General features: G+C 40.2%; 3 protein-coding genes across 3 annotated transcripts; 2 read left to right on the top strand and 1 right to left on the bottom strand.

The window, feature by feature from the left end:
- Positions 1-396, top strand: LOC113334608 (extensin-1-like). Its single transcript, XM_026580824.1, has one exon. The coding sequence runs from the start codon at positions 1-3 to the stop codon at positions 394-396; it is 396 nt and encodes a 131-aa protein (XP_026436609.1).
- Positions 397-771: 375 nt separating this feature from the next.
- LOC113334607 (extensin-2-like) lies at positions 772-2396 on the top strand. Its single transcript, XM_026580823.1, has 5 exons — positions 772-927; positions 1117-1416; positions 1462-1632; positions 1677-1979; positions 2097-2396. Exons 1-5 carry the CDS (start codon positions 772-774, stop codon positions 2394-2396), a joined length of 1230 nt encoding a protein of 409 aa, XP_026436608.1.
- A 914-nt stretch (positions 2397-3310) lies between these two features.
- Positions 3311-5041, bottom strand: LOC113334505. Its single transcript, XM_026580736.1, has 2 exons — positions 3789-5041; positions 3311-3715 (listed from the first exon to the last, which is right to left on the bottom strand). The coding sequence occupies exons 1-2, from the start codon at positions 4771-4773 to the stop codon at positions 3624-3626; spliced, it is 1077 nt and encodes a 358-aa protein (XP_026436521.1). The 5' UTR covers positions 4774-5041; the 3' UTR covers positions 3311-3623.
- Between the last annotated feature and the right edge of the window lie 8156 nt (positions 5042-13197).

The following is a 13197-nucleotide window of genomic DNA, read 5'->3' as shown; positions in this document are numbered from 1 at the left end:
ATGGGGAGGCTCTCAGCTTGTCTGGTTCATGCTTTTACCTTTATCGTTCGAATCACTGTGGTGCTAGCTGAGTACGAACCATATACACCCAACTACATAGAAACTCCCTACAAGAAACCAGTTGTGGAGGTTACTGCCGACCTATATCTTCCTAAAGTTTACCCATCACCACCACCACCTGTTTACGTCGCTCCAGCTGTTTATCCATCTCCATCACCACCTCCTCCTCCATCTCACGTCGCTCCCGTAGTTTACCCATCTCCATCACCACCACCACCAGCTTACGTCGCTCTCATAGTTTACCCATCGCCATCACCACCACCACCACCAGCTTACGTCGCTCCCGTAGTGTACCCATCTCCATCACCACCACCACCTGCTTACGTCGCTCCTTAGTGTACCCATCTCAATCATCACCACCTCCGGATTATGTCGCTCCTGTAGTCTATCCATCGCCGTCGTGACCACCACCTGCTTACGTCGCTCCGGTTGTTTACCCATCTCCATCACCACCACCACCGGCTTACGTCGCTTCGAAGTACGAAGCACCAACGTACACTCCTAAGTACGCCTATGCATCCCCATCACCACCTGCCTACGTCACCCCCAAGTACGAAGCACCAAAGTACGTCTACGCATCCCCACCACCACCTGCCTACGTCGCCCCCAAATACGAAACACCAAACTACACTCCTAAGTACGTCTACGCATCCCCACCACCACCTGCTTACGTTGCTCCCAAGTACAAAGCACCAAAGTACATTCCTAAGTATGTCTACGGATCCCCCACCACCACCTGCCTACGTCGCCCCCAAGTACACTCTTAAGTACGTCTACGCATCCACACCACCACCTGCTTACGTCGCCCCTAAGTACGAAGCACCAAAGTATACTCCTAAATACGTCTACGCATCCCCACCACCACCTGCCTACGTCTCCCCCAACTACGAAGCACCAAAATACACTCCTAAATACGTCTACGCATCCCATCCACCACCTGCCTACGTCGCCCCCAAGTACGAAGCATCAAAGTACACTCCTAAGTACTTCTACGCATCCCTACCACCACCTGCCTACGTCGCCCCCAAGTACGAAGCACCAAAGTACACTCCTAAGTACGTCTACGCATCCCCACCACCACCTACCTACGTCGCCCCCAAGTACAAAGAACCAAAGTACACTCCTAAGTACGTCTACGCATCTCCACCACCACCTGCCTACGTCTCCTCCAAGTACACTCCTAAGTACGTCTACGCTTCCCCACCACCACCTGCCTACGTCTCCCCCAAGTACGAAGCACCAAAGTACACTCCTAAGTACGTCTACGCATCCCCACCATCACCTGCCTACGTCGCCCCCAAGTACGAAGCACTAAAGTACACTCCTAAGTACGTCTACGCGTCCCCACCACCACCTGCCTACGTCGCCCCCAAGTACGAAGCACCAAAGTACACTCCTAAGTACGTCTACGCATCCCCACCACCACCTGCCTACGTTGCCCCCAAGTACGAAGCGCCAAAGTACACTCCTAAGTACGTCTACGCATCCCCATCACCACCTGCCTACGTCGCCCCCAAATACGAAGCGCCAAAGTACACTCCTAAGTACGTCTACGCATCCCCACCACCACCTGCCTACGTCGCCTCCAAATACGAGCACCAAAGTACACTCCTAAGTACGTCTACGCATCTCCACCACCACCTGCCTATGTCGCCCCCAAGTACGAAGCACCAAAGTACACTCCTAAATACGTCTACGCATCCCCACCACCACCAGCCAACGTCGCCCCCAAGTACGAAGCACCAAAGTACGTCTACGTATCCCCACAACCACCTGCCTATGTCGCCCCTAAGTACGAAGCACCAAAGTACACTCTTAACTACGTCTACGCATCCCCACCACCACCTGCCTACGTCGTCCCCAAGTACGAAGCACCAAAGTACACTCCTAAGTTCGTCTACGCATCCCCACCACCACCTGCCTACGTCGCCCCCAAGTACGAATCACCAAAGTACACTCCTAAATACGTCTACGCATCCCTACCACCACCTGCCTACGTCGCCCCCAAGTACGAAGCACCAAAGTACACTCCTAAGTACGTCTACGCATCCCCACCACCACCTCCCTACGTCGCCCCCAAGTACGAAGCACCAAACTACACTCCTAAGTACGTCTACGCATCCCCACCACCACCTGCCTACCTTGCCCCCAAGTACGAAGCACCAAACTACACTCCTAAGTACGTCTACGCATCCCCACCACCACCTGCCTACGTCGCCCCCAAGTACACTCCTAAGTACGTCTACGCATCCCCACCACCACCTGCTTACGTCGCCCCTAAGTACGGAGCACCAAAGTATACTCCTAAATACGTCTATGCATCTCCACCACCCTAAGCTTACGTCGCCCCCAAATACGAAGCACCAAAGTACACTCCTAAATCACCGGCTTACGTCGCTCCTTATTACTAAAAATCTTAGTGCTTATGTCGAAGATGTATCTACCATCCTCACTAAAAGCACCATTTTCCTAGCTTACAACGTTCGTTCGGATTACATAGTTTGGAATGCATGTACCTGGCATCCCCACATTCACCAAGCTGTTATTTGATTTTATTGTGAGTTTTATGTATGTTGATTTCAACAATTCAAAGCTAATATTAAAGTTTATAAGTTGATATACGTTCAATACATTCTTTTGTTTTGTTGTTTTTGCATTATGATGTAATACAAATCCAACATACGTGGTTGTGATTTATTGGGGTTTTCATTGTAATAAATATCTTTCCTGTCTTCCGAAATATAATGCAAATGAGACATACCAAGACCACCTTCTTTAATGCTAACACCACCAAGATGTACGATCCATTTGGCTATATATATTCAGTTTGTAACAGAAGGAAACTAGGAACTGTGACTGTGATTAACAGCAAACAGTTCATTCACAAAAAACTGAACATGCATCGACTGCAGAGCGTTCGACTCAGGTCGTTAGTCAATTTTTTGAAGCAGGAAAGCAACAATCAGGTGCTATTAATTTACAACAGTGGTTCTCTATGAACCTCTATACAGACTTTTTGAATTTACAATTAATCTTTGGTCTTTATATTGTCAGTGTCAGGTCCTTTTCTTCTAAATTAAAAGTTAATGACATGAAACAGGAATTCACTGGGGTCTGAAACGGTGGGGTATCCACAAGAATAAGTTGGTATGCAGTTATGCATAATTGCCTGGATCAGTACCGGTCAAGGCTCTGTTTATCTGGCACACATTAGCATTGTTTTTTTTTTACCCGTCGTTACACTTGGAAGAATCTGAAGAACAAGCATTCTAGATTATCACACAATGAATTCAGTATTACACTAGTGGCAAGCCCAGCCTGGGAAAATCCAAGGGAATAAAACTGCGAATGACAGAGATAACTGAGGTACCATATATACACCCTTGGAGAAGATAAAATCACCTGTCTAAGACTTTTGGAAAAACTAGAAACTCACAGTTCATAAATGAAACGAAACAAAAGCAAAATGAAATTGCTGACTTCTATTTAATTGATGATCAGAAAAAAAGAAAGTCATCAATCATAGCCGACAGATCCTAAGCAATAAACTAAGCCGCTTAGTTTCAGCTGAGAAGGCGAGAGTGAGAGGCAGATGCTAGTGCCACAGCCTGTGCCCACACCTTGAGCCGCGCTTTTACATCCTTTGGGTCATCCCCTGATCATATTGTGAAGTTTAGCAACATGCAAGGAAAGAAAATGACAACAAACTATAGAGATCAAGTGCTCACCAGGACTTGAGATTCTCCAATTGCTTACAGTTGAAGTACCGTCACTACCTGCACTAGCGGTATCCATGGTCGATCCTCCTCTGCCTGAATGCCTACTTGAGAATTCAAACATCGTGCTCTCGTGTTCGAACTCAAACCCCAGGTCTCTACAAGCCTTGACTTCCTCAAAGTCCATACACAGAGACCTTCTCCCACCACAAGGTCTGGTTATCACCATCAATTGATGCCTATAATGGTCATCGTTACCAAATTCACCACCACTACCAGAACGGTGACCGTGTCTATTGTTATCCCCATTGAAGTAGTTCATATCATCATCATACACAACACGATCTTGCTTCTTCTTCATTTCCCAAGCTCTCTGTAACCATTTCTCTCTTAAAATTCTCCTCCTTGAATTCCTTCTATTCTTCTTGCTTGCTCTTTTAAACCCTCCATCCTTTCGTAGATCAGCTTCGTTCTCGCTTGCATATAGTTTTGCTACGTCAATGGGTGTAACTATTATGTCATATTTAAGATCCGACAACTTCTTGCTTCCTTCGAGGCTCGTCGATCTTTGCTTAGGCGTCACAGGTAGAGAATAACAACCAGGCTCATCATATTTACCTGAATCTGACATCGATAGGATCGAGGAAATCACTCCCTCGACATTCTCTTTTTCACTTGTCACGTCGTTGTCAAAGGACTGCCGATCCTCATCATCATCATCGTCGGCATCATCTACAGATCCCTCCATGGATACGCGTGACATGTACATCCTAATCATGTCAAGGTATTCCTGGCCAACATCAGCACTAGCAGCAGCACCATCATCAGGATTTATGTCGCCCATGGAATAATCAGTACTCCTGCTGGTACACAGGGATAACCTAGACAAGGTGTGAGGAAGTTGCTGCTGATGATAGTGATGGAAATGATTATCATCAAAATCGTAGTATATTTCTTCTTCATAATCATTATTATCAGAAACGCCCATACTGTTCATTCACTTTGTAGCTGAAAACACACTGAAAAACTTGAAAAGGTTGTCACTCACTGATCACTCTCATTCACAATCAAATATTCATATGCGGTTATATATATACATATGAGGATTTGACAAGTATAGATATGTAGGAGCTACGGAGGAGACTAGAGATTAGCTACTCAAGAGACTATATAGTATATACTCCTAGCTACTGGTTAATTAGTGCTTTATTATTCTTAATTGTGATTAAATTTCTCATAGGCTCTCTCCCTCCTTCCTTTCATCTTCCTACTGTTATGTAACTCCACCATGAAAGGAAAGCAAAAGGAAAAGAAAAGAAAGGAAAACGATAGATTAATTACGGAGAAAAGGTGAAACGATTAATTAACATTAATTAATATCATCCAAAAAGCCAACAAGAGCTATTCAAATAGGCAAATAAAACAACAAAGAGCCTCACTATCAGTTGTTTTGGCCACCTGCTCTCTGATGCATTTAAATCTTGGCCAATACAGTAGCATGCTTGGCAACGAAAAGAAAAAATGTTTCTGCTTCTTTAGAATTAGAAATCACTATTCAGCACCATATATAAAAATATTTCTGCTCTTCCAGACATACAAATAGTTTTCTGAAAGCCATAAGCCAGAAAGGAAAAAGGAAAAAAAGGGTTCAAACACCATCTAAGTCTCTTCCTTTGCTTGTAGCGCTAGTCATCAAGCCAATTGTTGGCTTACAAACTACCGAGTGAATGTGTATCCAAATCCAAGTCAAATGGAGGAACCTTTACTTTATGGTTTAGACATTAGCGTGATTCTTATTTTTGAGAGCTGGTCAAAAATTATATAAAAAGTACATACTTATGCGTACATGTTCGTACGTATCAACTTAGCTTAGTAGCTGTATTGGTTAAACAATCACAATATAAAAAGTTAATCCAAAAGATATTTATTGATCGTAAAATAGTAGGAGCAATGGATCATCCCCTATAATTCAAATCTAATCTGATGCTGTGGATGTCATAAGTATGGCTAGTCATCACGCGGCAAATGATGCGAATGCAATTACCCTCCCCCACCCACAACCACCACTAAGTACTTTAAACAAAAATATCTTTGATTAAAAAACAAAGACAAAAAATCTGATAGATTTGTTCACATTGGCCGACAAATTTGGGATTACAAAGACCAAAAGTGGATACTGTGGATTAAAAAGAGTTCCTCGTACTCTTTTTGGTCTTCAGTCTCTGGTCGTTACTCCTATACTTTAGTGTTCAAAACAGGCAATAGATCGCCAAAAATCGAGCAACGAGACCAGGCAAATCATATACATTGAGTGTGGGACAGGTGTGGACTTATCCTCCCTCTCCACTCTCTAATGTTTTGTGATTTTTTTTTAGCCTTTTTTTTGTAAAGAGTCTTTTTCTGATTGAACCATGCAATCCAAGTTACATAAGCTTTACCACAAGTTTAGTTCAGAAACCCAATCTTTTTCATAGACAAACCATTGACGTAAATTAGTAAATCCACTAGTCAGTAAACCATTGACGTAAGAGTAAAACTCTCCACTTTGTCTTTCCTCTTTCTCACTCCTTCTTTTTCTTCAATAAAATCATCAAAAACAATCCATCTTTGCTTACATCTAATCCATTTGTTTGGACTAGATTTGAGTACTCTCTTGAGGTTTATCTTCGCTTTAATGACGATTCTTGGTTATCGGGTTGGGTTTTAAGATCAATAGTGATGCTCTCCAACGACGAAATCTTCATCTTTGTTAACTCCGACGACGAAATCTTCATCATCAACTTATACGGCGACGAAAACTTCATCGATGGTCCTTTTGACGACGGAAGCTTCATCACTAGTTACAGGAGATTTGAGCAAATCATTCCTATTTTGGGAGCATATCTTTCTAAAAAAGAAAAACAAACTAAATGGTTGGAATACTATGTTTTAGGATTATTATCCTTAACTTGATATCAAGTCCACCAAGAAAATCACTCCTATAACGAAGGATGTTTCATATATGTTTTTTCCACTTGTTTTTATTTTTTCTTTTTTCTTTTTTGATCGATAATCAGGCTGTTGTCTCTTTTTGAACAAAGAATGACCCTCATTTATTCATCTCAGATGCACAGTGAATCACGAGTTCTTAATACTTATATTAATGCATAGAAATTCATGAAGCGAAAGGATGATTATGAGTGATACTTTTTTTACCACAACTACTCGAACCTATCAAACCACCGGAAGAACCAAACATATTATCCAAGATGGATATTGGTTAGCGAGTCAAGGTGACTAAAAGATCACTCTTACACGTAGAGGAGCATCAACAATAGATTGTCAAGAAAGTACCAATACTAGGAAGAGAAAGACAAGGGACGATGATACTATCGGACTCAAGGAAATTGTTGTATACTACTTCAATAAAAATGCATACTCAATAAAAAGGAGTATGTAGGCAGCCCAAAAGTTACTGAAACATTGTTACGGGGAAAGCTGACTTCGGCTAAATTATTTGACTTTGGTCAATAATGGATGGATTTAGTAGTAGATGTTAGGTCATTGCTCGCTCGAACTCCCAAGCATTGTTATCTCAAGCTTGTTTGTCAAGTTTAGTTGATCAAAACTATAAGTCTTGATTTCTAGTTTACTTATAGCTATGTCTCGGATTAGGATAGAATGTGTACTTGAGCTTTAGACTTCACGACGTTCATCGATTGAAGACGAATATCTACTGAGGAGAGCTTGGAGGAACTTCACCAAAAAAAGGTATGTGGAGATTAAAACTTATCCATCACTCAGAAGTCTATTTTATTATATCTCCTAATGAGACTAAGTCGTATAGCTATATAGACTTTTATATCATATACATTTTATATTTCGAGCTTAGTTTAACTCGGTTATTTATTTCTCGAAATATGTGTTGGAAGCTTTTTGTTTTAGCTACGTTCATCATATTCTTGACGAGTTTAGTTGGAAACAATTTATTTGTTGGAAACTAAATAATAAGTCAAAAGATGATCATGTGAAAATCGCCTTGAAACATCTTACATGATTTGTGTGAGATAATCATTTAATGTCGACTCGGAAAGTTTCGTATTGATCATTGAATCACTTGAAAATTACTTATAAGCTAATAGTCTGTACGAGACAGATATTGTCTTCTTCTAAAGATGTTTCAATGATCGAAATGGGAGTTCAGAACAATTAACATTTGTCTGGATACAACACAATATGCATACCAGTATGCAAACTATTGTGGTATGATTCAGGTCCGGAAACCTTGTTTGCATACCAATATGCGAACGGTTTTAACTGTTAAAGTCCGGGATACAAGTTTGCATACCAGTATGTGAACGGTTCTGCCTGAGTTAAGGTCCGGGACATCAGTATGTATACCAGTTTGCAAACTTCTAGACAAGACCAAAGTCCGGAAGCTATAGTTTGCGTACCCGTTTGCAAACTTAGTGGTTAAAGTTCTAAAATCGATTAAGTATGTTTTTATACTCATGAACAAATACACTTATGAATTAAGTAATGCAATCTTTGCAAACCGTGGCTTAATGTTCATGAATTGATTCTCATGAATCAATCTGATTTTGATTCAATTAGTTCATACATATTTCTGTTAAATAGTGAACAATTGAACAACTCTATTTGAAACACAATTAGATTCATTTGACTATCTTTCATGTTTGGTTGATCATCATAGATGATCTATAAGTGTTAGATGAATGTGGTTAAGACAAAAGTGTTCATATGGCTAACTTCGGTTAACTTTATTGAGCCAACTCAATATACACGTTTAGGTACGGTTACCCATATCTAAATGAAAGTATATTTCATTTGTGTGTAATAATCTAAGATCATCTAACGAATATATTTCTTTGATTTTAAGCAGACTTAGCTTGAATCTTAAATCAGGTTTTCATATAACGGTGAATATTGAATGCTTTGTTACTAATCTATCTTATCTTTGATTGGAAGCAAACCCTGATTTGAAAAACTATATAAAGGAGAACTCTAGCAACTGGAAAACCTAATCCCGGCACTTTCCAGTGTCCTAGTTGCGACTAGAGTCGATTCTCCTTTAACCTAGGTTTTTTCCAAAACCATTATATGTTAACAACTTGAAGACTTCATTTGGGATTCATGAAGCTAGACCCAACTATTTTCCCTGTAGTTGCGTGATCTGATCTTACTTGTTCTATTTTATTGAGTACTATCTTCTCTAAGATTAACTCGAGATTTATCTCCGATATGTAAGATATAAAAAGTAATCACAAAGCTCTTCGTCTCATTCTTTGTAATTCCACAATAACTTCTTCTACTACCATATAGTATAGTTATTGTGAGGTGATTGATATTTCTAGGCTGCTCTTCTGATAGACACATTTTTGTGTCTGAATTGTCCCCAGTGTCTCTATTGCTAGTGCTTGATTCTGTACTTATTATGGTGTTTTATGTTTGTGTAGGTGTTTTTGGAGAAATACACTTGTGTGGAAAAAGTTGCTCAAAAAGTGCTATTTGGACCCCTGGAGGACATTTGCTATACGGACCCCAGATTTGGCTAAGGGGCACCCAAGGTTATGCGTCCAAATTCATCCTCAGCACCCAAATTTGTCTTCAGCACCCATTTGCTATTCACACCCCAGAACAGGATAGGGTCACTTCATCTTCAACATTTCAAAACTGAATTTTGGCGGGAAAATAAAAACAGAACTGTGTGATTTTTCGATCGATATTTGAAGGAGTTCTGGGTAGATTAAAGGGCTGAAATTTGTTGGGTAGTTGTGATATGTCCCAACAAAACTATCATGAGTGATTTGATCGACTAAATTTGGCTAGATAACTCGCGAGAAGAAACCAGGGGAGTTTATTCTCGGAAGAGGTTATCACGATATTTGCGCGAGCAGCAGAGGAGTTTGCACGTGTTTGGAAGAGCCTAACAACTATTTGGAGTGTGAAGGAGTTAAATATGGCAATTTGGAAGCTTCATAATGCGTGTAGAGATCAAAAATCTGAATTATTTCCTAAACTGGCCGTGAAGAATAATGGAGAATTATATGAAGTTATTACGTGAGATTTTGTTGTTGCTGGGTTATAAATAGGTGTTGGGATATCATAGAAGGTTTACAGAGAGTTTGGGAGAGTTTTGGAACATCACAGAAGCGAAATACGATCACCAGAAAAACTTGCTTCTGCTGCTGCTCATCTGAAGAACGCGAACAACAGACCATCCAAGACAGTCGTTTTCCAACAGTGGAAACGACACACAGGCGTGGGTCGAGAATCAGCGACAGTACTGTTCTATCGTTCTTTTCTGTTTGTAACACATATAATTGTTACAAACCCAGTTTTATCATTGTTTCTCCCATTTCATCATTTGTACACCACCTTTGAGCAATAAAAAATGATTTTTGAGCGTGTTTTCCTAATGATGAGCTAAACCAATCCTTGGGGCGACGGACGAAGCCATTCTCTCAAGAATTATGTGGTAATTTTATTTTATAAATTTATGCAATATTTTTATATGATTAATTGCATTGATAAAAAATAAATTAAATGATTCTTATTAATCAAATGTGTTTTCTCTTGATGATGCATGCTTAGTTTTAGACTCTTGATGCGTTATACTTGCGACTAACATTTGATATTTTGGGAATCTGATTTTGGCAATACTTTAGAATCGAATCAATTGTTTAAATTGCATGATATAATTTAATTTAGAACCACATAAGTATTGATGAATGGTGAAATCCTAGTTCCAGCCTCTCCATAATTTTCAAAACATATCAACATTTATTTGCTTTGTTTTCTTTGGTTTAAAATTAAGTCTAAAATCTATTGCTTTCACAAGTCTCAACGAACTTTTTACTACAACTCAACTTGAAATCACATCAATTTTTGGCGCCGCCGACGTGGACTTGTCTTTAAGGTAGAGTTTTTTAGATTTTTTTTTATTTAGGTTTTTATTTGTTTTTCATTTTTATTTTATTTGTTCTTCTTTACGTTTTTGGATTTTTGTCTTTTCCTTACAGATTTTGGAATTTGGAGCGAAAGAAAAATTTGCCAAATCTTTTGGTGAATACTTAAAGATTTGGGGTAAAAGCAAAGCGAAAGAAAAGAAGAATAAAAATTAATTAAAAAAAAAGAGAGAGAGAGACAAATTTTTTTTAGAATTTTTTTTAGAGTATCTTTTTCTTATGCACTTTATTTTTGGACTTTGCACTGTGGACTTTGGGACTTTATTTATTATTTTTTTTAAACCCTACGGAAGCGTAGTTTAAATATCAACTGTTTACAGAGAAGGACGGCGATTACGATATTGCCTCGGCCCCTCGGGTTCGTACATGACATAGGAGTCGTGGCCCGAATCGACTTCAGCGGTTCATCCCCCGTCTGGTACGGGAGGTAAGTTTGTCGAAACACTCGCGAATCCCCTGTCAGCGAGTTACTGTATTCCTTCGTTTGCATATATGCTGAGGATTTGAAAACGGCTGCTTTAATTTCCTAGTAAAGGGCAAGGACTGGCCATACAAGATAAGGGTTCGGATTTCATCACCGTTCCCTTCTTTCCTGCCTTAGTAAAACGAAACCAAACGCGAACCTAAGCCTAAAATTTGACTAGAACGAGACTTATAGGGTAACGAGATTAATAGGAAAGTCATTCGAAAAATATTGGTCACTCTTTTAAGCATGCTTCAAAGTTCATGATGGTTTCTGCGAGTTGAATACGCCGCCTTGTAACGCCGGTGAGGCCTTGGGTATCAAAGCTTCACTGAGCTTCCTTCGTCTCGATTCAACTTACTTAAACTCGGATTGATTCCAGAGGGGTTTGCTTAAATTGTAACGAATTCCCTTTCGAAGGATTAGAAGTTGGTCTAGAAACAATTTAAGTGGAGCCATCATGCTTTTTGTTTGCTAGAAATCAGTAGGTTTGTTGTGGTGGAGTCAGCCTTGTTTGTGTTTGCATAGAACTTCCCTTTCTTTTAGGATTTCTTTCTTTTTCTTTTGTTTTTCTAGTGTATGCCCAAGGTTATTAAAGAGCGGGCTTGGAAAAGAAACACTCTAGGTCGTTTGATTAGTGATAAGCCTAGTAGTTCTTCTTGTGAAGGCGGGGAGCTAGAAGACTCTTCTTTTGAGAGCCCTGTTTTTGGAAACTTCAGTTTTGAGAATCTGTCTCTTCGTGAGGAAAATAACCCTAGTACTTCAGCTGTGCCAGCGATGGCAACTTTGAAAAATTACATGTTCCCAACTAGGTCCACCCGAGCTTCGTGCATTAAATTGCCAGCCACTACGGCTAATTTCGAGATAAAACCTAGTATTCTTCAGATGCTCCCTATATTCTTAGGGAAAGATGATGAGAACCCTTATTTTCATATTAGGGACTTTGAGGAAATTTGTGGGACAATTAGAATAACATACCTTACTGATGAAGTCTTGAAACTTAAGATGTTTCCCTTTTCCTTGAGAGATAAAGCCAAGACCTGGCTGAACAACCTACCATCTGAATCCATTGAAACATGGCAGGAACTTATTGCTGCTTTCTATATGAAATTCTACCCTAAGCATAAAACTGCGTCTGTTAGGCAGAAAATTAGTGCTAGTGTGCAACAAGAGGAGAGTCTTAAGGTTAGAGAGATTCAAGATCTCCTATCCCAGTGTCCTCACCATGGGATGATGAAACTCGTAGAGATTATGATGGTTTAGACTATTCAACCAAAGCCATGGTTGAGTCGATGTGCGCTGGTGAGTTCACTAGTAAAAGTGGATGATGCTTTACACTAGGAGCTGTCGCTGAAAAATCCCAACAGTGGGAGTCTGTGTTGAACCCCCCAAAAGACTCTTGGTCAATAGAAGTAGCACCAATGTGGTAATAACAGCTCGGTCTGATGCAAAGTTTGCTGCTTTGTCTAGAAGGTTAGAAGCTTTGGAATTGAATCATCCTAAACATACATAGCTCTTGTTGAACCTGATGAGGTTTAGAGCCTCTCAAGTGTATTGGGAGTAGAAACCCAATAACTCGTTTGGGAAGGTCAGGTTAGTGAAGAGCAAGCCCATGTCTATAACAATGCTAGGTTTGAGAACCGTCAAAGTTTGACCCATACTCAGAGACTTACAACCCTGGTTGGAGAAACCATCCTAATTTTTCTTGGTCTAAGGGTCAGAATCAAGGACAGTCTAGTAATTCTCAGCCCCCCGGTTTTGGTTATGCTAAGAACTCTTCAGGTCAACCCCAGTTTCAGAATGAGAAAAAGATCTCCACCTTAGAAGAAACCCTTACTATGTTAGCAAAGAACCATGAGATGTTATCAAAGAACCACTATGGTTTTCAAGAAGAAACCAGGCAGAATTTTAAGAATAATTCCCAGTCTCTTGCTAACTTAGAACTTCAAGTCGGCCAAATAGCTAAGTTTCTTAGTGAAAGAGAAGATGG

This window comes from Papaver somniferum, unplaced genomic scaffold, assembly GCF_003573695.1.
Source record: "Papaver somniferum cultivar HN1 unplaced genomic scaffold, ASM357369v1 unplaced-scaffold_137, whole genome shotgun sequence".
NCBI classification, from domain to species: domain Eukaryota; kingdom Viridiplantae; phylum Streptophyta; class Magnoliopsida; order Ranunculales; family Papaveraceae; genus Papaver; species Papaver somniferum.
Note: the sequence above shows the minus strand (reverse complement) of the source record. Positions and strands in the feature narration are given on the sequence as shown.